The sequence below is a fragment of the Hemicordylus capensis genome, chromosome 1, assembly GCF_027244095.1.
Source record: "Hemicordylus capensis ecotype Gifberg chromosome 1, rHemCap1.1.pri, whole genome shotgun sequence".
NCBI lineage: Eukaryota > Metazoa > Chordata > Lepidosauria > Squamata > Cordylidae > Hemicordylus > Hemicordylus capensis.
Window position 1 is genome coordinate 285957958 of NC_069657.1, and position 27697 is coordinate 285985654.

Here is a 27697-nt window from a genome sequence, read left to right on the forward strand (position 1 = left end):
CACTATATGCGGCTGCGCCACTCCTCATCCCCTCAGTCACAGAGTCCTGTTTCAGTGAACCCTGCGGGGAGGACGGGAGGACGTGTAGAAGAACAGATGACCACTAGAAGAACCAAAGTTACAGGTGAGTGACCTGTAGTTCTTCAACATGGTCTCTGTCTTCTACACAAATGGGCGCATAACAAGCTAGCACCCAAGGAGGAGGAAAGAGACAGAAGCAGTATGTAACTGCCAGAAATTTTATTTTAAAAACAAGCACATCAACTGAAAATGGATTGTAGGATAGTCCTGCCAAACACAGCATCATTCCATGCCCTAGCATCAATTGCACAATGACAGATAAATGAATGAGGCAAAGCCCAGGTAGCTGCCTGACCTATAGCATCCAACGGGACTGCATGATCAGAGGTCACAGAGGCTGCCACGGATCTAACAGAGTTAGCTTTAACTGTCACAGGCAACCGCTTATAAGCCAATTGATAACAGAGTTCAATCGTGGAAACTATCCACCTGGACATGGATTGGGCTGAGACCCGCAAACCTTTACGTGGTCCATCGCACAGAATGAACAAGGAAGGAGATTTCCTCCACCCAGCAGACCTTTGAATGTAAAAGGGCAATGCCATACGAACGTCCAAATGGTGCAACTGTCTTTCCACATTCGATGAAGGACTTGGAAAAAACACGGGCAAAGTGAGAGGTGATGAACGGTAAAACACGGACACCACTTTGGCCAAGAACTGAACATCAGGTCAGAGCACGACCTTGTCCTTATCGAACTAAAGTTACGGTTGGTCAACCCTCAGGGCCCGTAACTTACTAACCCTCCTAGCAAAGGTAATGGCCACCAAAAAGGTGACCTTCCACTTCAGGAGACGCAGATCAATTGAAGCCAAAGGCTCAAAAGGTGGCCAGAGCAGACCAGCCAATTCTACGAACAGGTCTCAAGCCAGATACATGAACAGATCGTCTGGGAACATGTGTGTCAAACCCATCAGAAAGCTTTTTTCCACTGGATCTTTAAACCATGAAACCCGGTTAGAGGGGGAACGTGCCACAATGACAGCCAAATATACCTTAAGGGATGAAAGCTTTAAACCAGATTCCTTAAGGGACAATAGATGGTTACAAATATCTTGTAGAGATGCATTAAATGCATCAAACCCATGCAGGGAAGTGAAGGAAGTGAAACAAGTCCACTTGTGATCATATGACTTCTGTGTGGACTTGCTAGCAGCAACCAAAACTTCCTTAAGTCTCAATGGGAAGTCGGCAGGACCTGCCATGGGAGGGATGGAAGGGACCAAACATCTGGGTGGAGCACCCGTCCCTGTTCCTGAGGCAGCAGGTCCGGCAGGTGTTTCCAGTCCATTGCCAAGCGCTTCAGGGTCGGAAACCAAAGCCTCCTGGGCCGCCACAGGGCTATCAGGATTGCCCTGGCCTGATCCACCCTCAGTTTGTGCAGGACCCTCTAAATGAGGGGAGACACATATAGAAGAGGGCCCATCCAAGACAGGATGAAGGCATCGCCCAGAGAACCCTCGCCCTCCCCTCGAGCAGTCAAGGGCACATTGTGTATTGTCCCGGGAAGCAAATAGGTCCAGAGTTGGGACCCCCCAATTTACAAATATGTCCCTCAGAAACCCTGATGCAATGCCCACTTGTGGGAGACCACTTGTGGGATTCTGCTCAGAGTGTCCGCTTGGACATTCAGTGCATCCTGAATATGGACTGCTTGAGGCGACATGTGCATGTGCAACACACCAATGTGACACTCGTCCAGAACCAGAAACAGCAGGCTCCTTGAGGACGTGCCGCATTGTCGATTGATGTAGGCCTTTGTCATCATATTGTCTGTTTGTATTAGCACTGAATGACCCCCAATTAGGGGCAGGAAGGCTTTGATAGCATTGAAAATGGCCAATAGCTCCAGATAATTGATGTGTCGAGTCCTCTCTTTGGGGGACCAGTGTCCACTCAGATGAAGCCCTTCCAGGTGTGCTCCCCAACCGAGCGATGTGTCTGTTGTGACCATCGAGTGGGTTTGAGGGGCTTGAAAGGGAGTACTGACTCTCAAGTGCTGAAAATCCATCCACCACTCAGCAATTGCCTGTACCCAAGGAGGGGCCGTGCGCTCTAGATGGCCCGGATCCCGAAGGGGATTGAACACATCTAAAAACCATTTCTGAATGACGCGCATCTGAAGATGCGCTTGAGGTAGAACGTATGTACTTGATGACATGTGACCCAACAGGCACTATATGGAACGCATAGTCTGTGGGCCACTGGCTAGGAAAATGGCCGCAAGTCTCTGGACTTGCTCGGTTGCCAGATTTGGCTTTTTTAAAGCCAAATTTTGGGTTATGGCCCATTTGACTCATGAGTATACCCCTCAGGTTCTGGCAACAGTGCAGTAACTATTTGGCTCATTGGAAGTAAGACCTTTTCCCAAGGTCGTGTCAAATATCAGTCCAATGAACTGAATTCGATGGGTGGCTTCCAACTGAGATTTTTTGAAGTTTATCTGGAAACCCAGCTCCTGCAGAGTATCTACCACAATCTCAAGCGCGTCCAGAACTGCACGCCTGGTGCTCACCAGAATGAGCCTATCATCTAGGTACGGCAACACCTGCAAACCTTGCTCCTACAGGAACACCACCACCGGGGCCAGACATTTCATAAAGAAGCTCAGTGCGGTCATGAGCCTGAATGGCAAGGCCTTGAATTGATAAGGGATCTCCCTGATCTGAAACCACAGGACGCGTCAATGCTGAGGGCATATCAAAGAGTGATAGTACGCACCTTATAAGTCCAGGGGAACCATCCACATGTTTTTCAGTTTGAGCTCGAAACAGAACATGAAATCAGTTCTGTGCACATTCCTCATCCTTGGGGCTCCCAAGGGAAGTGGCGGGGCTGTTGGCTGGATGACAGCTTACTCTCATCTCTGTGCCTCTCTGAAGGAGTTGGGGCGGGGTAGGGGTCCATCTTCACCTTTTGCCCTAGGACCCACTCCAATTTTGCTACACCCCTGTAAGCATCTATGCACATTTGTCTTACTAAAATCATTGTGAGGAAAGCAATGGTCTAACGTTAGCTTAATGTTTACTCCTTGGACAGGTACTGCTGGAGCAGGGTGCATATGGGCCCATGGCATGGAATTATAGGAATCTCTTAGAACTACTTGCTGTGATTTTATGGGACACAGCTAATTGGCATTAGAAAAAAAGCTGAAAAGAATCCCGTCTCCAGAATCCTGTTTTATTGCAGCAGTCCTCCTTCCAATGCCCATTGTCCTCCAATTATGAACATGCAATGAGTTTCACTGGTGTCATTTTACCATTAAGCCTGAATGTATTTGGAACAAAGGCCATCAACACACGTTAGCTCAAATCTGCTGCTATTTGGGGTGGGGGGAGCCCATCTGAATAATTGTGATTGTTTGTATATACTATAAGCTGGCAATAACTTCAGGGATGAAATTGGCTGTAGATCAACACAAAATCCCTAGGGTGATAGTTGGGATTTGTTGAAACAGGCTAGAGTACAAACTCTAACACTGTAGCAGTTTTGCCATATGTTCATAATTAAAAAGCTTTTTATTGCACTTGCTAGAGGAACATTTACAGATTAGAAGGAGTATATACAACTTCTGAAAATGAGCTTTTCCAAAACAGAAAAAGGGCTTATCCTAACTTGAGACACAGAGTGTTGAAGCTGTCACCCTCTTTGACAGCCACAGCCTCAAGCAGAGCCTGCTTCTTCTGCATGCTGCGAGAGGATTCAAGTTCATACATAGTTGTCAAATTGAAAAGAACACTCTCATGGAGGTAGTGTTTAGGATCCTGCTGAACCATTCCTTCCAGCTGCCGGAGAGAATCCTTCAGTTTTCCCAGATAAAGCAGACAAACAGCAGCATTGTTGTTAGCCTAGAGGAGAATTTACATTAGGTGTAAATTTACATTAGGTGTAGTTACATAGCTAAAAGTTATAGCTCAAGATAAATGCTTATACATAATTGACTGTTCTGACAATGCATTTGCATTGTGGAGGGACCTGGAAGCTCTCTTTCCTTCAGAGAATACCACAGTACCAACTATTCAGGTTGTAATGGCAAACAGGTTATACTCGGAAGTCAGGTGATGGCCTCCATGCCTCAATCTGCCTAAGCACTGCTGCTGTGAAACCTCCATTGATTTCAGTGAGGTTCACATGAAAAAATATGGCCACCTTAAAATTCCGACACAGTTGATGGTTTCTCTTTATGCGTTTGTTTACTTATCTCTGGGAGCAGTGACATCTTATTTTTCCATATAGCATTAATTATATTTTGGGCACTGGAATCAAATGGATTACACATTTTAGAAGCTTATATAAGCTATTAACTACAAGTGTATTCTTACCACAGCATTTGATGGGTCAATCTTCAGAATCTCTGTGAAGAATCTGTGCGCTTCTGCAAAGTTATTCTGACCAAGATGGAGAAATGCTCTGGAATAATAAAGTAAGTGCTCCTTCAGAAGATAGCTATTACATGAGAAAATGCAAAAGTAACAAAATACATTACAAAAGAGAATCAGAACCCTTGTTTTCTTAGTGTGTTCTTGACATTTGATTCTCATGACGCAGTCTCAAACAAACTCTGAAGTACAGTTTTGCAAATGAGGACTTAGTTTTCAGATGACGTTGTGGTAATGTGCAAAGCAAATCTAGTCTGGCAGAACTAGCCTTTTGTCAGTACACGCTTCATGAAAAGACAAATCTAGGTTTGCCACTAAGTGTATACCCAATAAGGAGTTAAGGCCAATCCTAGCCCCCTGGTTTATATTATACATATGTTTGCAAAGACGTTTGCTGCATTTACAACTTTTTGTTTTTTATAGTTGTACAACAAAGATATTTTCATGTGTATACCTAAAGATGTAGTGAATGAAGTGGCCTTTTCCAAAGAACCCTTTCCAGCCCAATCTTATGTTTAGGGTTTCATCAGAAGGAAGTTCCACTGCGTTCAGTGAGATTTCTTTCCTAGTTAAGAGTGATCAGGATTACACAATTCATCTGCAAAGCTGACACATGAACAGATTTGCATTGGAGAGCGATTTAAAAATAATAGTCTGTGCGGGACAAGAAACATCTTTAAAATTGGGTCTTGTAACAAAGGAAAGACAAACTTCAATCTAGGATAACATGGCTACATCATGTCATGCAGATCTCAAGGGCTGGTGGATGCCAATCAGTCTCTCTTCTGACAGTTGTAGTTACATAAAAGAAAAATGAAGAAAAAGGAATATTCTCTAGGGCCTCTTAATGTTCACCACGCATTCTTTGCAAAATCATGTTTAAGATTAATTTGGCTTTTACATTTCCCACCTGTTCATTAAAACCATAATTTGGTTCTTCAGTCCATCCAATTTCTGAGTCACTTTTTCGACATCTTGAAAATACTTTTCCGCCGTTTTTATGTCTCCAATCTGGATAGTGCAAACATTGTTTAAAAAAAAGTTACTACAATTAGCCAAGTACATGAGAGACCCATAAAAATGTGGCTCACTCAAAAATACCTTCCTTCAAACCTTGAGAGGAAAAGCACAACACGCAAAGGTACATTAACACAAAACCCCAGCTAGAAACATACGGCAGAAATTGGACCCCAAATTACTAATCATTTGATGCAGTTCCATTTTTAAAAATGCCCTTATTTGTGGAACAAATCAAATATTCTGAACCAAAAGTGTATATTGACAGACTTATCCCCTTTCCTCTGCTCCAATAGTGTCAACTTATTCATTATTATAAGAATATTTTCAGACTTAAGGAAATTACTCTAGCTCCAGATTCTGATTTCTCTGATCCCAGAAAGTGAAGACTTAAAAAACCAAAATGAACAAGCAAGATTTTTTTTCCTTTAAAGGGGAACACAGATTCAGGATTCCAACAGATGACATGATTACTATGAAAAGTAAGCTTATGTACAGACCTACTACAGGAGTCAGTGCATTATTATTGTTTTTGGTCACAGGGTGAGCTCTACTATCCTGCCTTCGCTTTTGTAAAGACACATGCACTTTGCTCTAGATCATCCAGTACTGATCCAGGCAAGCTTTCAACAAACTGCGGTTTCGTGGCAAAAGCGACCTGTGGTATGCCTCGCCAAACTCCAAACTGAACCTGTGGTTTGCACAAAGGTTCACTGCCAAGACCTCTGATTTGGCAGCTGAAGCATTACATCCGATTCCAGATGCTGCCATAACTGCAGTTTTGTGCCAATTTTCAAACTGCAATCATAGTGGTGGTGGTACAGACACACCCATGATTGTGCTTGCTGCATGGCTATGGAGGAGGTAGCCAGTGAGAAGCATCTCACTGGCCACCTCTCCAAGCATCAGCCCCTCACCTCCTGTTACCTATCCAGCTATGGAGTTGCCCGGCATCAGGGACACGGCCACGTCCCACCCTAGACTTTTCAGCATCTCGTGGCACAGTCACACAGGGGCATTCCTTCTCCCCAATCTGTCCCTTGCTCCACCCCCCCCCCACCTGGCAAGCAGGACGGAAAGGGGATGGGATGACAGGATGGGCATTAAGTGCTTTGCTCCCCAAGAAGGAAGCATCAATGATCCATGCTCACAAGCACAAACATTCCAGGTGACAACATAAGCAGGGCACCCCATTACAACGCTTGGAAGGGAACATTTGGCAGGGTGTGTGTGGTTCCTGGGATCAGGTTTAAAAGCCAACCCCAAGTAGGGATTAAGAACATAAGAAAAGCCCTGCTGGAGTCCAGCTCCTTGTTTCACACAGTGGCCCACCAGATGTCTCTGGGAAGCCCACAGGCAAGAGCGGAGGGCATGCCCTCTCCCCGATGTTGGTCCCCTGCAAATTGTATTTAGAGGCATCTTGCCTCTTAGGCTGGAGGTGGCCTAAAGCCCTCAGACTAGTGGCCATTGATAGATGTGTCCTCCATGAATTTGTTTAAGCCGCTTTGTCTAAGCAGATCTGCTGGCATGGGGAATCACAGGAGAAGGGAGCCCCAATTTCCTGAGATCCTGGGTGAGTGGGGTCACCATTTCGGGGCACAAGCAAGGGTGCGCACATCCACATGGGCAGACGGGCTGGCAGAAGGCATGTTTTGACAGCTACTTGGCAGCAGTCGCCAAGACAGGGAGAGCAGTCGCCTGGGGTATTTGTCCCCATGGTTTTCCTCCATAGAGCAACCCAGCTCAATATAGAGCTCCAATGGCCTGGCATGGGAGAAGGGGATATTTTGTGGTCACACATTATTAGAGATTTTGCCCTGTAATTCCCTCCCCTCAGAAATGAAGACAAAGCACAAGAAGCCTTTTGGCCTGCTTACATAACCTTGAACAATAGCTGCTGAAAACACTGCTGCTTCTTTAAATGGTTTTGAGCTCTGGCACCAGGGGACAAGAGAAGATGGTTCTTCTCTTCCCTCTGATGGTTGTTAGGGGGTGTCCCCATGGTCTGGCACTTTCTTGAGCGAATGCAGTTCTCTGTGGGTTGGAATATTCCTCCTTCACAGCTGCTGTCTCTCTCCTTTGACTGGAACATTGCTGACCCTGGTGACGGGCTCTGCTCATGAGTAAGTCTAGGGACCAAAACCCCTAAAGGGGAAGGGGCTGGGCCCCCCTTCCCCTATCTTTTTGTGGGGGGAAAATAGAACTTGGCTGCCAGTCTCCAGTTTCGTGTTATTTCTGAGGTCAGCCTCTATTTGGATGGAGAGGGAAGTCACATGGACCAGTTAATCAGTACTGTGTGTGGCCATCGTCTGCTAGAAGCAGAAAGAAGTGGTTTCTCCTCAGCTTGATTTTCTAAGGAAGGCTGTGTGTCTGACCAAAAAGGGGAGAGCGTGGATCCCCAGCAGGTCACCACTCAAACGTCATACATCTGTACATGCTCTAACTCTTCTGTATCCCTATTTCTGTATTGGCTTCCACTCCCTCAGTAGTCTTACAGCATATGATGATGTTTATAACATTTCCTCCTGAGACTGACCTGCTTCTCTGAAGGAAGAAGAGATGGGGGTGGGGTTACATTTGAAAGCTCTGTGCACTGTACAATTGGCAAGAAAAGGGAGAAGAAAAATGAGACCAATTTCCAGTACAAGTTATTTTGTGGAAGAGAAGAAAGGAAATGAGGTCACTCATCAGAGAGAGGTTTTGCCAGATACTCTTTCAGGTGAAATGTACTTTACAATTATCATGCTATTCTTGCTGTAACAGAGGACCCAAACTACAGGGCTGTTCTTGGTGAATGAGAGACTAGCCAAGACAGGCCTGAACATCTTGTGACTTTTCAAGTCAAATGGCATATATTATGGCCTGCTGGATGTTTAGGCAGTCCCAGAGAGGTAGGAGAAACAAAGGATGCTTTAAGTCCCAGGTACCCTGCCATGTGTGGCTATTGGGCTGTGTTCATTTCGGTGGGCCAAAGGTTCTATAATCTGGACTGAGAGACTGATTTGCCAAAGGGCCACACCATAAGCAGAAAACAATTTAGTGTTGCTCTTTTAGGTCCAACCCCAAGATCCACCACACTGTGATTGCATGGTACTGCCTCTATAAAAACAGCTGCAGTTTTGCTTCCTCTGTAGTTAACATGTTATAAATCCTAAGGGCATTCAAGTTGGGGACACTGGTTTTATTTAAGTGATGAGAAAATAAGGATTTTTTTTTAATTACCTGTTTCCTGAGCTGAACACTTACACTTCTGCATTTAAATTTCATTAAAAAGGCTATTTTCTCTTATCCTGCCCTCATTTCATTAAGCATGACTTGGCAACTCTTTTGCATTTCCCAAAGTATGAGAGAGGGGACTACTGACAAAAGACAGGTGTCCCCTGGCACCAGAGCTCAAAACCATTTCAGGAAGCAGCAGTGTTTTCAGCTGCTATTGTTCACGGTTATGTAAGCAGGCCAAAAGGCTTCTTGTGCTTTGTCTTCATTTCTGAGGCACTTGAAGGCAAAGGCCCCATTCTGACATTAAAACCACTAATTCAAGAATATCCAATAATCCCTCTTCCCTCAAGGCCCCCTGTAACAACCAACAGTGAGGAAGACAAGATTCCCTTCAGAGCCTGTTAAAATTGCTCTTTGCATCGGACAGACAGATTGCTCCTCTGAGACACGAGCCACTCTCCTTGCTTTCTCCCCAAGGTTGGGAATGCTGCCTTTGCAGCAGCCCCAACTCTGATGGACCTCAGAGCCAGAGAGCACAGCCAGGAAGTGAACTCTGCTCTTTTGTGGGCTCCACTGAGATCCAGAACAGGCAGTTAAGAGAGGCTTCCATTACATTTACTGACTGTTTACAGGGCCCTTCTTTAATATGAAAGAGCATACATTTGGTTTGTTTTTAAAAAGAAAACTATTTTCCCTCCAAAAATAAAAATAAAAATCACTTTAGAGTGTAATAAATATGTATACCAAAATACTTCAATATTTTGTCAGCTATAGATAACTTTAGTACAAACCATCTAATGATAAGAAAAATCAAAGAATGAATGAATGAATGGTGGGTTGTTCTAGTTCCTTAAAAACAAATTAGACTTGCAACCAAATCCAAGCATGTTTATACATACTGAATTCAAATGGCACTTATTCTCTGGATTGCAGCAACAGTCATGACAAGGCAGTTATGATAGCATCAACATCTTCATTAGTATTAAAAAGAATGAATGACTGAGAGAAAATCTGAAACTACAGAAAATGTGAAGAACAAAATAATCTTAAAAATATGAAGGATTACTCCAAGTCTCTTCTAGTTAAGAAAATGGGTTATTCTAAATAATTAATAAAGTTTTATTGAAAGCCTGGACTTCTTTTCTAGTAAGAACTCTCTGAGGTATATACTCTAAACCAGAGTTTGTCAATGGCCGAGGGCCTGACTGAACTGCAGAACAGCCAGATAACCTTGGCTGATGGAACATGGGCCCTTAGGTGCCCTTTCCCATCACAGTGATGCCATCGGTCTCTTCTCTTGATAGACAAGATACCTGAAGCTGTTGCAGAGAGGAGAGTAAACAATCAGAGAAGAAAACTAGCTGGACTTGTGCTGAGAACAGAATGTAGTTTAAAAAAATAAAATAAAAGCATTACTCTTAAGAAGGGTTATGCCAGGGCCAAGGCAGTAGCAGATCCAGGAGTTCATGCTAGGAACAGATCAGTCCTGTCTACTGTGAAAAGTCTGCCATTTCACATACAAAATCAAAACAAATCGAAACAAAACATCACAACAGTATTCCTCATGATTTGAGGACCTATCTAATACTCTAACAGATTGGATATACATCTAATTTCTACTTGAATACCTATCAGAATGCAAAATGACAAGAAGCAACATTTGCAGACGCTTTCTATGACAAGGGGGAGAGCCACTCCTCTAACAGCAGATCAGCAAATATTAAGTAGTACTTCAATGAGGCATGAGGTTTGTTTAAACTAGTATGTTCTCCTTCAATAAAAGGTTGGTTCATAAGTAATAAATCAATGCTGTGCTCATGATGCTTTACCTCTTTACCTCTACTTCTCTCCCCATTCCCTGGTATACTCCACTTGAATAGTAACTTATTGGTTTTCAGCAAGTTGCAAGACATATTCACATGTTATGTTCAACATATACAGACACAGTTATTCACATGTTATGTTGAACGCAGGTAAAGCAGTTCAGTTCCTATCTGTACTAGGGATATGCATGAACCAGTTCGGTGCTCTTTTGCTGGGAGGGCTGAATCAGTTTGAAAATCTGGCATTCGAGTCCATTTGGAGGTGTGGAGGGGTGTTCTTTAAAGGGCAGGGAGGGTGCCCTTACCTGCCCTGCCATTCTTCTCAAATGCATTGATGCGGAGCTGCAGTGTACTTTCTTGCAGTCCCGGTGAACGTCACCATGCAAATGGCTGGTGCACATGCCCTCTAAAGAATTAACAGGAAGTGAACCCTTGTCTTGACTGACAGGCTGTTGAACTCTCGGGCGCAACCAGTCAGCACACCGGGGGTGGGGGATGGGACCTAGAAAGCTGTTGCTGGGAATTCTGGGAACAAGAAAGGGGAAGTTCTCTACTGGATGAGCAGTGGGGACATGTGGCAATGGAGTCCGCTGCAACAGGATGACTGCAGCTCTTGGAAGACAGAACTGCAGGGGCTTGATTCTCATTAGGAGTTTGGTGAGTTCAAGGATAGGAAGCCTGGGCTTTGGCTTCAGGAAGATTAATCTAGGGAAAAGTTTGTTGAGTCAGACTTTGCGTTAGAAACTTATATTCCTTTGAGTGCGTGCTTTGTTTTTCCTAAATATCTGTTATTTGCAACTAAGTAACTAAATTTGAAATTGTGCCGCCCCAGCATCATTCGGGGTGCTTTTAAAGTATTATTTTAAACAACTAAGTATTTTGAAGCGTATCTAAAAGCCTCAGATGAAACTAGTCTGTAATAATTGAATAAAAGTTTTTGCATTCTTTATTTTTTTCAAGCCTCCAAGTGTGGTTAATCAATAACTAAGGAGGAGGGGTTTTTTCTCTGCAGCAGAAACATGTCTTAGAGACAGCTTGACTAAATTAACACTTAACTCCACATGCAGGCAGATGCACAGAGGAAAGATTTATTCCTGCCTACTGGCAAGGGGGGGCAAAGGGAAAGGGGGATTGCTAATCACCCCAAACCTCATTGGGAAAGACTTTCTAAAGCGGTGACTTGGTGGCAGCGAGATTTACCCTACCAGAGTCTTTTTATTAGCTTTCTGGGTTTGGAAAGTTATAAATTTTAAACCAGCCAGTCTGCTTCTCAAGCAGAAGAAAGCGATGACTCAGTGCTAGAGTCTTTCTTCGCGCTGCAGAGCTGACTCAGACTGGTCAGTGAGTTAAGCATTAACTAGCTGAGGCAGGAAGGAGACAAAAATTCTTTCCAGCCTACAATAATTCACTACAACTATAGTTCTCCATTCCATCTAAAACAGCAAACTCTGATCGCCCTGCAAATTAGGATTGGAGGCCAGGACATGCACTGGTGTTACTACTGAAGTGGCCCAGAATTTAAACATCTATCCTGCCACATACAGCTACTGTATACTTCTTCTTAAAGTTCTTTCCCCACCCTGTTACATATTTTAAATCCAGGATGCTGAACTTTCTCTAGTGTAATTCAACTCAGTTGATGATCTTTGCTTTAAATGATAAAGTAGTAATATAACAGGGTTAGTTAACCTATTGAACAGTAGCTAGACAGAAGCAGGCAGTTTTTAAAACAAGCACATATTTGTTCTACTGTTGTCAAGGAGGACTGTCACTTGACTTTATTCAGAATCAAGTACATACCTGCAGGAAAATCCTTCCAATTCCACTCAACAGCTGAGGCTCTTGCTCTGGGTAATATTTGATGACTGTGTGATATGTCTCCACAGCAAGCACATAGTCCTAAGGGGTGAAGAGCGCACACACAGATATGCAAGGTCAGCATTTACTCTTTGCTCTGTTCTGCATATCACCATTAAAGGAAATTAGGGTGCATGCATGCACACACAATAATGAAATATAAGTACACATATTTAAAAGTGAAGTACACAACCTTTGCAAAACTATGAAAATATTTTTTCAGGCAAGACTAAATACGAATACAATGGATATTTATATGCTGCTTTTCAACTGAGGTTCCCAAAGTGGTTTGTATGGATAGATAGATAGATAAATAGGAGGCTCCCTGTCCCCAAGGGACTCACAATCTAAAAAGAAACACAAGACAGACATCAGCAACAGACGAAATTCCATTGGTTTTAACAAGGAGAGAAGACATACAAGAAGTCACATGGCCAGACAGAAGTCTCCTTGTTCCCATTACACAGACATGGGGATCACCTAAATGACACAGTGGAGGAGCCTTAACATTGAGCAAAATTCCTGGGTACCAAAAGCATCTGTGGCCTATAAGCAGATTTTAGATCGGTTAGGCTCAGGCACAGATGGGGCACTATTTGCATGTGCATGTGCCATGCATGCACACACCCCCACAACCCATTTCATTCTGTATAGTAACTGAAGTCTTCTGTAGTGCATGCCCAGCGTTTGCTAGGGTTTCTGTATACTAACAATTACTCTTGCTGGGAAAATGGTCACTGCTCTTGTGTGTTTTGATGAGGGAAAAAATCACTGTGGTTAGATAAAGAAAATTTTAAATGTGCTCAAATAAGCAGGGATTCCCACCTCCCACTCATTTTGGTTACTGAAGTTTTGAACCTACTTTAAAAAGTGTATTAGAAATGGTTTGCCTCTTGTGTAAGGTTTCTTGATTGATGTGTCTTGGCCTTGATTAAATCAAGGCCACCACCTTGATTACATGGTGGGTTTTTTTTTGCTATTTAAAAATTAAACTAAAACAAGGCAGAATATAGAAAGAATAGTGCACAGAAGCACTTTCATGTAATTATAGTACAAAAGGGAGCCAATATGCTCAGAGTCCTATTTTTAAGACAGCTATTCATTTGTATTTCTAATTCTAATACCTAAGGCACAGAGGGTAAGTACAACCAACAACATAGCAGTAAGCACAGATGAAATATGAAAAGTTTAACCCAGACCAAAAGAGCGAGCGAGAGTGAGCAACTAAAGGTGCTGAGTACTCAGCAGAATAGCTCATTCAATTTTGTAGATAGGTTACAATAAAACAAGCCTGTAAACACATGCATGTGCTTCTAAGTATTTCCTTATGATTTCTAATGTTGGCATCAAACATTGCTCCTGAAGGTCCAGCTCTTAAAAAATATGGCCTTTGAGGCAACAAAAGTGAGGAGTATGTTTGTGCTATGGTTAGAGTGTGTGCGTGGTTTTTCCCCCTCCCCAAAGCCCTCCTACACATAAATAAGATCCCCCTGGTGAGCTTGTCTCTCCCACTATCTTCAAACCAGAAGATTCTGCTTTAGTGTATGGCAAGCTTCAGCACTTTGTCTGACTTGCAAGATCTGCCAAATATTTTTACTATCGGAGAAAGGTAGGTTTGGTGGAGGACATGTTTACATGAAGCATGAAAGGAGCTGCTTAGTTTTCTGATTTGACACTTTAAAAGTAGGATCATATACAACAACAAATATTTATATACCGCCTTTCAATAAAAGTATCCAAAAAGGTTTACAAAGAGAAAATAATAAACAAATAAGATGGATCCCTGTCCCCAAAGGGCTCCCAATCTAAAGAAATATAAGATAGACACCAGCAACAGTCACTTGAGGTACTGTGCTGGGGATGGATAGGGCCAGTTACTCTAACTCTGCTAAATAAAGAGAATCACCATGTTTAAAAGGTGCCTCTTTGCCCAGTTAGCAAGGTGCAGTTTTGCATCTAATTGCATGCACTGAATCCCACTGACATTTGTGCACAACATGCAGACTGGTAGTCTTGACTAAGTCCCACTGAAATTATTGGGACTTAAATGAATCATGACTAACTTGTCTGGCTGATTTCAATGGGGCTTTGTTTGGACTAATCTCAGGCTCTTGAGATTCATCTGCTGAAATCAAATCTCATTGATTTTGATGGTGGTTATTCCAGAACAAGTCCCAAGACTAGCCTGAACGTTGTCCAGTGGGTTTATGGGGATGTAACAAGTTGCAAGACTTTAGTCTTAGGTTCTAGTTTGTTTGGGTACCAATTTCACCATTGGCAGAGGTGGTTCCAAACAAGGAATACAGCAGAATCAGCAGTCTCTGTCTGTTTTTAGTACATAGTGGCAGCAAGAGACTTCTGTAGCCAAGTGCTATCGCTGCAGTATAATTTAACCAAGATGTATGCTGTATGTCTCCTTTAAATTAGAATCTAAATAAGAAGGGAGTCCTCGGTCATCAGTTTCATGCCTTACTAGGACAGGCAGCTCTCTCCTTTTCCTACTGTTTTAGTTGAATGAGATCCAACTGTCAAGCACACATTCTAGGAGTTCTCTCCAATGTGCAATGGAAACCACTGTTTCCATTTTTGGTTCCCCTAATAGTCCACAACATGAAAGAATGAATTTTGTAAAATAATAAAATGCACACCTTTGAAAAAACAAACAATATATTTAGCTTAAATCTAAATACATGGAAGCAGCATACTGATTTCTGTCAGACATAGTATGAACTTATTTCTATTACTATGAAAAACTAAGACATATAGGTTTTCAGTTGCTGAAATAAACACTAAGCAGTTCTATATGAGAACAAGTCTTATTTCTACCTATTTATATCTTTATATCTCTACCCCTGGCCAAACAGGTGATGCCGACCATGTGCTGGCTCAGTGCCTAGAGGCTGTCAGGACCTGGATAGGCTAAAACAAGCTCAGGCTCAATCCCTCCAAGACCGAGCTGCTCTTGTTTAGTTTGCGATCTGGCCAATTGCCGTGAGTTTATTGGTTCGTGATCTGGGGGTCCTTCTGGACTCACAGCTACTGCTTGAACAGCAGGTGGAGGCTGTGGCCAGGGGTGCCTTTGTCCAGCTTTGGCTGGTTCGCCCGTTACGGCCTTTTCTTGACTGGCAAGCCCTGGCAACAGTAACTCATACCTGTGTTACCCCTCGTTTGGATTACTATAATGCGCTCTACCTAGAGTTGTCTTTGAAAATGATTTGGAAGCTTCAGACAGTCCAGCATGCAGTGGTCCGCCTCTTTATTGGTGGCTGTAGATTTGATAGTGTCACACCTCTTTTACAGTTGCTGCACTGGTTGCCTGTTCGCTTCCAGGTCCAATTCAAAGTGCTGGTTCTCACCTACAAAACCCTTATGGGCTTAGCAAGTGTATATCTCCAGGATCACCTCTCTCGGCCGGTTGTGAGGTCTTCTCAGCTGGCCTTCCTTAGTGTCCCGGTGTAGTGCGTAATGCCTGGGACCGTAAGAGGGCCTTCTCTGTGGCCGTCGCTCTTCTTTGGAACACTCTTTCCCCCCCAGATTTGTTCAGCTCCCTCCCTGGCTGCTTTTAAGGCCCTTCTGAAGACTCATGTGTTTCGCCAGGCATTTGCCCTTTAATAAATAAATCAACAAACAAATAAACAAATAATAATAATAATTATTATTTTAAATTAATTATTATTGGTATTATTGTTGTAAGCCACCTAGAGTCTTGGGAGGAGGAGGCATATAAGAAAATTTTAATAAATAAATATTTACAGTGGGTATTGAAAAGAATCACCCCCTTTGATAGACCTTAAATTCTGGTTCCCTTACATCCTGAAATGAAAACATAAAGAAAATTCCCTTCACCAGCTGTACTTATCCAATGCAACCTATAACACCCAACTGAAAAACATCACAATTACAGTCCAGAAAAAGTGTCAGAAATAAAAAACAAGAATTATTGAGATTGAAAAAGGATCACCCCCCCAATGTCAATATTTTGTTGAACCACCTTTTGCTTTAATAACAGCCTTGAGTCTGTTGGGATACTTCTCTATCAACCTTGCACATCTAGACGGAGCAATATTTGCCCACTCCTCCATACAGAACTGTTCAAGTTCGGTCACATTGGATGGTAGGTGTTGGTGGACTGCTATCTTCAAATCTCCCCACAGATTTTCTATGGGATTTAGGTCTGGGCTCCGACTGGGCCACATGAGGACGTTCACTTTTTTATCCTTCAGCCACTGTGTGGTCAATTTTGCTGTGTGCTTCGGATCGTTGTCATGTTGAAAGGTAAATCTTCTGCCCATCCTCAACTGTCTGGCAGAGGGTAGCAGGTTTTCTTCCAGAATCTGACGGTATTTTGCCCCATCCATTTTTCCTTCTACTCTAACGAGAGCCCCAGTCCCTGAGGCAGAGAAACACCCCCACAACAGGATGATGCCACCTCCATGCTTCACTGTAGGTATGGTGTGTTGTGGATGGTGAGCTGCGTTGGATTTATGCCAGGTGTACTGTTTGGTGTTGAGGCCAAATAGTTCAATCTTGGTCTCATCTGACCATAAGACCTTTTTCCATTTGGCATCAGAATCTTCAAGGTGCCTTCTGGCAAAGCTCAAATGAGCTTTAATGTGGCCTTTCTTGAGAAGTGGCTTTCTCCTTGCGACCCTCCCGAACAAGCCACATTTTTTCCACAACACACCATACCTACAGTGAAGTATGGAGGTGGCAGCATCCTGTTGTGGGGGTGTTTCTCTGCCTCAGGGACTGGGGCTCTCGTTAGGGTAGAAGGAAAAATGGATGGGGCAAAATACCGTCAGATTCTGAAAGAAAACCTGGTACCCTCTGCCAGACAGTTGAGGATGGGCAGAAGATTCACCTTTCAACATGACAACGATCCGAAGCACACAGCAAAACTGACCACACAGTGGCTGAAGGATAAAAAAGTGAACGTCCTCATGTGGCCCAGTCGGAGTCCAGACCTAAATCCCATAGAAAATCTGTGGGGAGATTTGAAGATAGCAGTCCACCAACACCTACCATCCAATGTGACCGAACTTGAACAGTTCTGTATGGAGGAGTGGGCAAATATTGCTCCGTCTAGATGTGCAAGGTTGATAGAGAAGTATCCCAACAGACTCAAGGCTGTTATTAAAGCAAAAGGTGGTTCAACAAAATATTGACATTGGGGTGTGTGTGATCCTTTTTCTATCTCAGTAATTCTTGTTTTTTATTTCTGACACTTTTTCTGGACTGTAATTGTGATGTTTTTCATTTGGGTGTTATAGGTTGCATTGGATAAGTACAGCTGGTGAAGGGAATTTTCTTTGTGTTTTCATTTCAGGATGTAAGGGAACCAGAATTTAAGGTCTATCAAAGGGGGTGATTCTTTTCAATACCCACTGTATGACATGTGAAAGGACTACACTCTTTTTCTTATTCCGGTTCCCAGAATAAGAGCCAGTCCCTTTCTGACATGGTATACCTCTCATGAATCAGTCTACCTTCTCAGTTTGCACAATGGGGAGACCTCTTGGAAAGTACCCTTATGGCAAAATCTACATCTATGTGGAAAGTCAATATATTATGACTGCTAATGAAGACTTTGATATGGGTGTACTTTCAAAAAAACAGTCCACCCATTTGCTTTATGAGGAGGCAAAGGTCTGTGAGAAGATTGTACTGAGACTTTGAAAATGTGAACAGGCTATGTTCTCTAGACCAGCAGTTTTCAAACTTGGTTTTTTGTGACCCAGTTGAAGGCAATCAATTATCTTGCAAGAGTTTCCATAAAATCACATGCCAAGGTAGGGTTTCTTAACCTTGGATCCTCAGATGTTGTTGACTATAACTCCCATCATCCCCAGCCATGACCTTTTGGTGGCTGGGGCTGATGGAAGTTGTAGTCCAACAACTACAGGAGAGCTGGTCTTGTGGTAGCAAGTATGAATTGTCCCCTTTGCTAAGCAGGGTCTGTCCCGGTAGAACATTTGCATGCAGAAGGTTCCATGTTGCCTCCCTGGCATCTCCAAGATAGGGCTGAGAGAGACTCTTGCCTGTAACCTTGCAGAAGCCGCTGCCAGTCTGTGTAGACAATACACACCTAGATGGACCAATGGTCCGACTTGGTATAAAGGCAGCTTCCTATGCTCCTAACATCTGGGGGCCCAAGGTTAAGAAACCTGTGCTAGGGCTTAGTAATTGCATTTTGCAGCTCACGTCTCCACAGCAGTGAGTGGAAACAAATTCTCATTTTTTTGATTGGCTGTATCCAAAACTGCTACATTGTGCACGTAGTGCCTAAGCTTAAATTCAGCAGTTGTACCAGAGAAAAGTGATTTGTCTTATAGCAGAATGACTGTAATGCTACTTTAAATGTGTTGTGGAGAATGTTTTAAGAGATCATATATATTTCAATTAGCAAGTGATCCATTGCCTAAAATCTCATGACTTTGTACTAGTCACAATCCACACACTGAAAGCCACTGTTCTAGGGTCCTCAAGATGGCAGAATGAGGGGTGGGGGGAGACCACGCTTTTCTGAAGGGCTCACATCAACAGTTTGCTGCTTCTTTCAAGCAAACACCTTTTTGAAATTAGACCCAGAGGAATTGTTTCCCAAGAAGGTGCCATGTTTTCACTTTTATTAGGGCCAAATTAACTGAGACATGAGAGATCCATTAACAGAATTTTTCCTGCATTCAATTTTTTTTTAAAGCGTGTGTGTGCATGAGCATACACAAATTCACATGTCTGTGTGATCTAAATCACACCCATATTGTAGTGGTAGGTTTCTCTGCTGTGGTAGAGAAATCATACAGTAGCAGTAGGCACAGAGCAGCAGGAGAGGGGAGACCAGCCTGTTTTACAGCACAGTTCCTCTACATGTTTGTCTCTGTTGTAGCAAAGAGTCCACATTTCTTTCTCTCAAGGTTCTTATTATTTGCACAGTGTCATCAATGCATGCAACACTTATAGGGTTTCATAAGCAGCAAGAGTGGGGGGAAGATACAGGTCCCTGCCCAAGGATCAAGTTAAATGCTGAGAGGACACGGGGGCAGGAAAAGATAAGGCAAGAGTAAAAAGTACAAGGGGATCAGGGGGATGTAATAGAAGAGGCAAATGAAACAAAAGGATGAACTTCTGCAAAAGGTGCACTTCTGCTGCTGAGATCCCCTTTTCCAGTACTCAAAAGTGCAATATTTAATTTCTGCAAAACTACAACTTTTCTTCAGATAGTCTTAGGTGGTTATGCAACAGTTATGGGCAAGTACTGGTTATTTGTGTAGTTAATGATAACAAGCTCTTCTATTCTAATTTCACTTGTGTGGAAAGTTACTCTGTAAAAATGAGGCAGAACAGACCCAGAGTTTCTGCTGGAACCTTCCTCATTACTGGAGCTTCTGTTCATCAGGAGGGTTTCTTGCTCTGCAGTCCTGGGGTCCCCTTCCTAAATACTCCTTAGGGATATTTAGAAGCTATGTCTTGGAGTGCCTGCACAATAACCAGACCATATTTTTAAAATAGGAGAAACTATAGCTTTTTACATTTTTTTTAAAACTAGCTGAAAGTACATGTTTTAATTCAGTGGGTTATTTATTAGGCTTCTCAAACTGCACACAATTAGATTTTTCCATTTGCTTTATATGGTCACTAGATGGCAGGAGATGGCATTTCACAGTTCCAGCGGGAAGAAAGCTTTACTTTATCCCTGCTAATTTGACAAAGAGGCAGCTTTTAAATTGGTGTCTCTCTTATATTTAGCGAGAGAGAAACTACCTCTATTCAGCCTAGCATAGTGTCTCTCCAGTGGCTGTTAGTGGTAATTCCCTTCTTTCTTTCTTTCTAGGTGGTTAACCTCTTTCCATGAAATAATAAATAAATAAGATGGATCCCTGTCCCCAAAGGGCTCACAATCATAAGATAGACACCAGCAACAGTCACTGGAGGTACTGTGTTGGGGGTGGATAAGGCCAGTTACTCTCCCCCTGCTAAATAAAGAGAATTGCCACATTAAAAGGTGCCTCTTTGCCAAGTTAGCAGGGGTTAAGGTATTTCTTCATACCTTTTGCTAAGTAAACTACTTGGATAGCTTTTTTGTTGTTGTTGAAAAGCAGAATATCTGTATTTCCAATCTACTATTTTTAAAAAAAATAAAAATAAAACAATGGCCCACATTATGCAGACTTAATGCAAGTGGTGGTGACCCACCCATGCTGTGGCAAGCTTATGGTTGGATACCAGTGGAGTTGGGCTTTTGCTCTAGAGAACCAATACTCCAAGCAGCATACCTGTGTTTCGAAAGTGCTACTTAGTTTGGAAACACAGCAAGGAACATGTTTCTGATCTACTTCTGAAGCTTGAGTGTGCTGCTTTGAATATTTGCCCCCTTGCACTAATGCCCAACACTGTTGACACCTACTGGAAGCCCACATCAGCACAGATGGATACACTGCCAGCATGCAGCAGGGTGGGTCGATCCCCACTGTCCCCATCATACTGCTCAATATGTAGGCCACTGATATTTATTAGTCTTAAATTACACTTTAAATTCAACACATTTTCTTCTTTAACACACTAACTTGATTAAGGCATGGTAAGATGTACAGAAAAAGTTTATTTTTTCTTGCCTTAAAGTACAGATGGCTCAAACAGTATAAATTATAGTCACAGTAAACTTTGCATGACAGCATGCAAGTTTGTGGACAGAGACAGCTTAAAGGACATAAGAGCCTCAAAGCTCATTCATGTGACTTATGCAAACCACATCATGCTATGGATCAGTTTTACATGTGTTTGTGTACGTATGTACACACACACACACACACACACACACACACACACACACACACACACACTGCATAAACTGCAAATACTGGGTTTTCAGATGGTCGGGATTGCTGCTGGCAGCAGGTAATCTTATCCCATATTATTCTAATGTAAATAGCAAGAGTCAAGCTTCCACCACACTTCAAGCTTCTTACCTCATGAAGATGCATCTGTGGAGAATACAGACTGAGGCCACAATGCAGACAAGGAACTTTGTAGTAGGGATATGCAATTCAATTCCACCTCAAATCTATTCGTGTTGAATCAGGTACAATTCACTGATTTGACCTTGAATAGAATAGCCCTCAAAATAAAGGGCCTGATTTGGGGTTGATGAAAACCACCCTGAATCGATTTGGGTGATTTAAGCGCTATTTTGAGACCCATTTTGCTGGGCAAATGGTCCTCAAAATGGCACTTTCCCCCCGGAGAGAGCTGGTCTACCAACTGGGAGTCCTGGGGAGAGCTGGTCTACCCGCTCACTCCAATTGGTAAACCAGCCCTCCCCAGGGCGAAGTGCCATTTTGAGGCTCATTTCCCCAGAAAAATGGGCCTCAAAATGGTGCTCAAATCACCCGAAGCAGTTTGGGTCATTTGAGGGTGATTTGTTGAGACAGCTGACCAAGCCAGCTATTTTCAATTAATCAATTATGATTCATGCAGAATCTGATTTGTGCACATTCCTACTTTATAGGACTCTTAAAGGACTTTTGAGACTGTAGCTAGACATTTTTTCTTTAAATGGCTACCTGCAACAGCCTATCATATACTGCTTTTGAAACTCCTTTGAGCTTCAAGAAATGGCTTGGTGTGAGCTGTGAGGGGGAAACCTAAACCAAGCCCTGTAGGTACATATAACAAAGTCATGCAGTTCTTTGGACTGGGGACACAGCCTTGAATCAGCATGTGAATGCCAATGTCAGCAAAAGAAACTTTATAAATAAGTTACGCCTGAGTCTTAAAATATAGACATCATCATCCAAGGGAAAGTTGCAAACAGATGTTAAGAAGGGCTTATGGCTTGAACATAATGCTGCTAAGGAAGAGACCCAAATTCTCAAAATGGTTTTGGAAATATGTATTTAGAGATGGGTGTTCATTTGGATCCAAATGATGACTGCATTTGGATCCAAGACTGAGTTCTGGTGCTTAAAAAACAAACATAAAAAAGAAAAAGTAACACAAACACACACACGGCCAGTCACAACTAAAGGGAGATGCCATGAGACATATTTAATATGTGGAAAAGAACAAAGAGTTCAGTGCAAAAACTCAGAAAAACAAAAGGACCTCACTTCAACACCTTAAAAGCCATTATAGGTTAATTAGGGACGTTGGACTATTTCAGTGTACTGCTTCTATTTTATGTCTAAGAATAATCTTTTTCTCTTTATCAGTGTTAATCATGTACACAATGCTACTGGCGTGCCAAGTGCTGTACTATTTTTAGCTTGTCTGCACAAGAGATAGATCATTATTGTTTCCATTTTACAGATGGAGAACTGAAGTTTTATAGCAAGTCCTTGTCTAAGCAAGAACTTGAAATGACGTTTTTCATGTTCAATATTCTGGCTACTAGAACACAAGAATCAGCATGTAATGGAGTTCCTTGGAGTTTGTTCTAGATAACATTCCTTGGAGAACTCCATGACTGGGTTCACTCCTTTGTCATGAACCTTCCCACCTATTAAGATAATCTGGGAAGGTCCGGTTACAGCAACCACCGGCTCATTTGGTGGCTACTCGGGACGGAGCCTTCTCTGTGACTGCCCCAGGGCTCTGGAATGCACTCTCTGTTAAAATCAGAGTTTCTCTATCTCTGCCTGTTTTAAAAAGATCCTTAAGACACACCTGTTTTCTCAGGATTTAAGTAATTTTCATTTTATATCAATTGTTCTAATAATTTAATCCTGCTTTTTATATTTTTATATTGTATTTTAACTTATGCACACTGCCTAGAGATGCACATCAGGTGGTATAGAAATATGAAAAATAAATAAAAATAAATGTATCAGCCATGATGCTGTTTGCATGCATGAACTGGGTTTGGGATTGTGAAACCCAGTTGTTAAACCACATAACAGGTGACAAAAGTAATGCAATTTATACAAACCACTAACAAGAGCCTATCCTTTGCCAATTGCTGCTGAGCTTTTCTATTTCTCTCAAAAATATCTTCGCAACTCTTAAAAGGATATTTATATTATATTCAGGAATTCCTCTAAAGCTTCGTGAACTGACAGCCCTGCAGTCACCCTTCAAAAACATCTCCCAAACCCATACAATAACCTTTTTGAGCCAGTTCAAATCCTCAAAAACCTTTCATGCAGGGAGCATAGATGTAGTTGAGAAAAGAAAGCAATGTTTCACATAGCACAGTCATGCTGATAGGTGGCACTTCCTGGGGGGCAATTCACGGTGGACAAAAAAATTCACGGTGATTCAAAGAAAAAACTGGCCCCACCAGTGCTGGCATTGCTTAGGTGCTACCGCTTCCTTCACTTATGCCCACAGGAACCCTCTGAATGAAGAATGTAAGTGCTTCTGAACCAGCCCTTAGATTTGCACTGAACTGAGACCGGGATACCTGGACACATCAGACTTATACAATCTGAGACTTAACTGTGGCTGAAATGGGACTCAGAAAGCCCAACTTGGTAAGAAAGTTTATTCAACCTCAGAGAGACCTAGGTTCTGGAAGGACCTCAGTTAGACAATCCAAAGGGAATGCTGCTCCTAGTCAGGAAAATATTAGAAGGCGGGTAACAATGTTGTAGGAATTTGAGTGCCAACTGATTCATGAAGCGGACTTATGCTCAGGGCTGCAACTACCTGCTGCTCTTGGAATAGTTTGCAGTGTTTCCAGGGCCATTAGGAAAACCTCAAAAAGACACACTGTTCCTTCTCTCTGACTGGAGCAGAAAGAAGTTGGAAGAATTGAACAAAATACAGCAGAATGAGATGGGAAGTGGGGTGGGTGTAGGGGAGAAGAGCAATTCTTCTCCAGCTGCTTCTTTCTTTGCCTCACAAAAGGGTAGAAACAAATGCTCCAGAATTAGTGTGAAGAAGCAGGTAGCCTTGAAAGAAGCCGCAATACTGAAACACTTCAGAGGTATACCATACATAACAATGTCACTGGTTTCATACTTAATGTATGCAACTAGAACAGCAGTTTGAGAGCACAGTTTGAACAAGGGAGCCAGAATGCATTAACCTGGTTCTAGCTGCAGCAGACGGGAAATTCAGTCTTAAAATGCAAATTCAGTATTGCTACTGCATGGTATCTTAAAATGGATTTCAGGAGGAAGTCAGTCCACAAGACTGCAAGCAGTAATCCAACTCATTCTCTGCATCTCTGACATTCTATTCGAGTATATATGGTAACTCTGCAGCAACTGCACCCACCTACCTTCATCATTAGCAGACAGTTTGCCATGGAGTACATCACCTGGCCCAGACGTGACCTCCACAGCTGAACGGAGGCTGTAAAATGAGAGCAGCTTGTGAATGTGCACAAATAAATTAGAAGCTCTTTCCCTAGCCATCAATTATCAGTCATATGCATTCTGATTTAAACGATTTCCCCTCGTTAACATTGCTGCATCTCGAGCACAGGGCTTCTAATATTCTGCCATGTTGCACTGAAAATCCTGCACCCTCTCAATAGCAAGAGGCTTGCCTGGTGAAAGGAACAGACTGTCTGAATAAATGAAGCAATAACACAAAGCTGGGAGGCGACCTCTCCGCTTTTAACTCAGGCATCTCTATGAGCAAGCATCCATTTTCCAATAGCAGAACAAAAGGCAGAGAGTGAAAAAGAAAGAGAGAGGACTAAGTAATTATGACCATCACTGTGCAATCATGTAATTTGGGGAATTAAATTTACACTACTCAGCTTCCTCAAACTGACCAGTGAAGTTAACAATCTCATTTTGGAACCAGACCATGAAGGCTTAAGAGCCATCTCAGTCTGGGGTCTTGCACTCTTGCCTCTGGCTTATGAGATGGGAGAAAAACCTGCCGAGCTCGTCTGCCACCCCTACACTCCCAGAGCTCCTGGGGTTTAAAGGCTGCTGCACAGAGCAGCAGCCGATCTCTCACTCCCTTAGCTTGCAGACAGGCTCCTGATGTGAGAGAACGAATGGCTCACACGGACCTTTCACTGCTTAAAGGGATCTGAGATCAGCACAGCTAACCAAACTAGCCTGTTATTTCAGAAAATGAACACCAGGCAAAACTGGCTTGGAATCTGGACGTAAATGCGTGTCTAGGGCTGCAGCACTATGCACAGTTACAGGAGAGCAAGTCCCATAGTGAGACTTGATTCTGATGCATAGGATAATAAGCTGTAAATATAAATAAGCTTTCAGGCTGGGGTGTGAGGGTCCAAGGCTTATGTAACATAGGAAGAAAAGTGACCAAGGCAGACAGGTAGAACAGAATTGCTAGCATGGCAATGAAAGGTGTATCACTTTTCTTGTCCAACACAATAAGAAGTTTTTATGACTGCAGATATTTGCTTTATAAAGCCTTTGGGTAACAATCCAGAAGTAGCAGAGAGTTATTTATTTATGGAGGCTTAAGGATGTGCCCTACCCTGTCGTACCATAAAGCTCATGTCAGCATCCAGATTTTTTAAATGTCTGTCTGTCTGTCTATCTCTGTGTTTATTCTTTATGTTTTAATGCTTTTATAGCTATATCCCTGCCTCTGTCGCAAATAATGAAAAAAGAAAATAGCAGCAAGGACTGCAGCCAATGTGGACATTAAATTCCGCGAACTCTGCCACAGAAATCACAACACTCTGATGATTATCAACCTGTGCTTTTCTACAGCTACTTGATAGATCAGTGGGAGTTCTGTACATGAAGCAGGTACAACCTATAAAAGATGCATTATGAAAATTCAAGAAGGTTTTTCAAAGTAAAGAGATACATTTGTATCCAGTGCCACAAACATGAACAAAACAACGAAGAATATGTTCTTTTCCAACACCACTGGTACATTACATAACAATAGGTGTTATTTGCTGTTCTTAATTTAGGCCGCAATTTGTGTGTATTTGTTCAAAACCACCATTTTTGTTTCTCTGGGAATTGTGTGTTGTGGAGCAGCTGCAGGACTCGATGCCTTGCAAAAAGGGAAAGTGCTGCCAGGAAAATGGTGCAATGCTAAATCTCTTTCCTCCCACCAAACAAATGGAGAAGGAGATGCCTTACCCCCTGTTTTGAAGAGAGGCAACGCAACAAGCTGGTGCGTGCAACACCTACTCAGGCCAGCAGTAGGGAAATTAGACTGCAGCTCCAATCCCATAAAGAAACAAGGCTGTCTCCAGGCGCATTCCAGAAGGCAAAAAATAAAGGTTTGCCTCAGCTGGATTCACACAAAAAAACATATATAGAAAGTTTCCTGCAGCTCAAAAGTGCACCACAGCCCCTTGCAGGGAGTAGATCTGATTGACCTACTCAGGCAGAGATGTCAACAGTCCCTACAAGTGTCCTCTGGGCAGCATTAGGCAGACAGGCAGCTGTAATGCTGCTGCACTCCAAGCGCATAACAACCTCTCGCAGATGCTCGTACGCCCCCTCCCCCAAGATTCTGCTGGCTGCCCTATTCCTAGCCTCTGCCGAGCTAAGCTTAGCTCTGAAAAGCAGCTGCAGTGAGGGAGAAAGCAGGCAGACAGAAACAATCATGCTGCAGGGTGAGCAGAGGAGGGAAGAACCATGGAGCACAGCAATGAGAGAGAAATCTTAGACTGTAGTCATCAGGAAACAAGCAGGAATTCCTAGGAGCCAGATACGAGAGACAGTTTGGCCACAGACACAGAGGACGGAGGAAGGGAGGAACAAGAAGGCCTGTATAATTTACAGCCCCCACCCCTCAACATTGGAGAGTTTGCAGCTATGGTTTGTGCAAATCCAGATTTTAGGATTTGCTTTTTGTTGCCTTTGTGCTCTGAAGAAGGCTATGTGATATCGACCAAAGCTAGCATGCTTTATCTGGCCAGCCACCTATATTTCATTCAGGGCTCGAGAGGCCTCAAAATGTTATCTTTGACCTGACAGCCCTTCCCCTAAGATCAGTAAAATATTCCGAATCATCATGATCATTATTTCATGTGTTCTAAGAGTTGAGCTCATTCACTGAAAATGTCTCCTTTGGTCCCTTCAGTGCTGCCAAGGCATGCTAAGGCATGCCGAGGCATGCTTCTGAAAATGGAATGAAAACTGGTTGCCTGTGACCCTTAACAGAGTGCCCTGTTCCATGTAACAATCCCATAACACCTGTCCTCTTGGGTAAGTTCTTATGTATGTTTACTTGGAAAGTCCCATGTGTTTCAACAGCGCTTACTCACAAGGAAACACTGTTTAGGGTTCCCAACTGAAGTCTTCCTCAAAGGTCTCCCATCCGGCATTTTTCAAAATGGCTGCTGCTTCTCACAGCTACCGGCCCCTCCCTTATTTGCTCCCTGAACTTGTGCCCTTCTTGAATGGGCTGGACTCAGTCCAA

General features: G+C 42.9%; 1 protein-coding gene across 5 annotated transcripts in view; it reads right to left on the bottom strand.

The window, feature by feature from the left end:
- Window positions 1-3580: 3580 nt before the first annotated feature.
- TRAPPC12 (trafficking protein particle complex subunit 12) overlaps window positions 3581-27697 on the bottom strand; it is a 90637-nt gene continuing 66520 nt past the window's right edge. For 2 of the 5 annotated variants that reach the window (XM_053285952.1, XM_053285951.1), the window contains 6 exons: window positions 24597-24670; window positions 12320-12418; window positions 5371-5471; window positions 4915-5025; window positions 4404-4527; window positions 3581-3929 (listed from right to left, as the gene is read on the bottom strand). In XM_053285952.1, the coding sequence (XP_053141927.1) occupies window positions 3687-3929; window positions 4404-4527; window positions 4915-5025; window positions 5371-5471; window positions 12320-12418; window positions 24597-24670 (752 nt within the window). In that variant the 3' untranslated portion in view covers window positions 3581-3686. The other 3 variants (XM_053285953.1, XM_053285954.1, XM_053285956.1) reach the window with 3 other exon arrangements.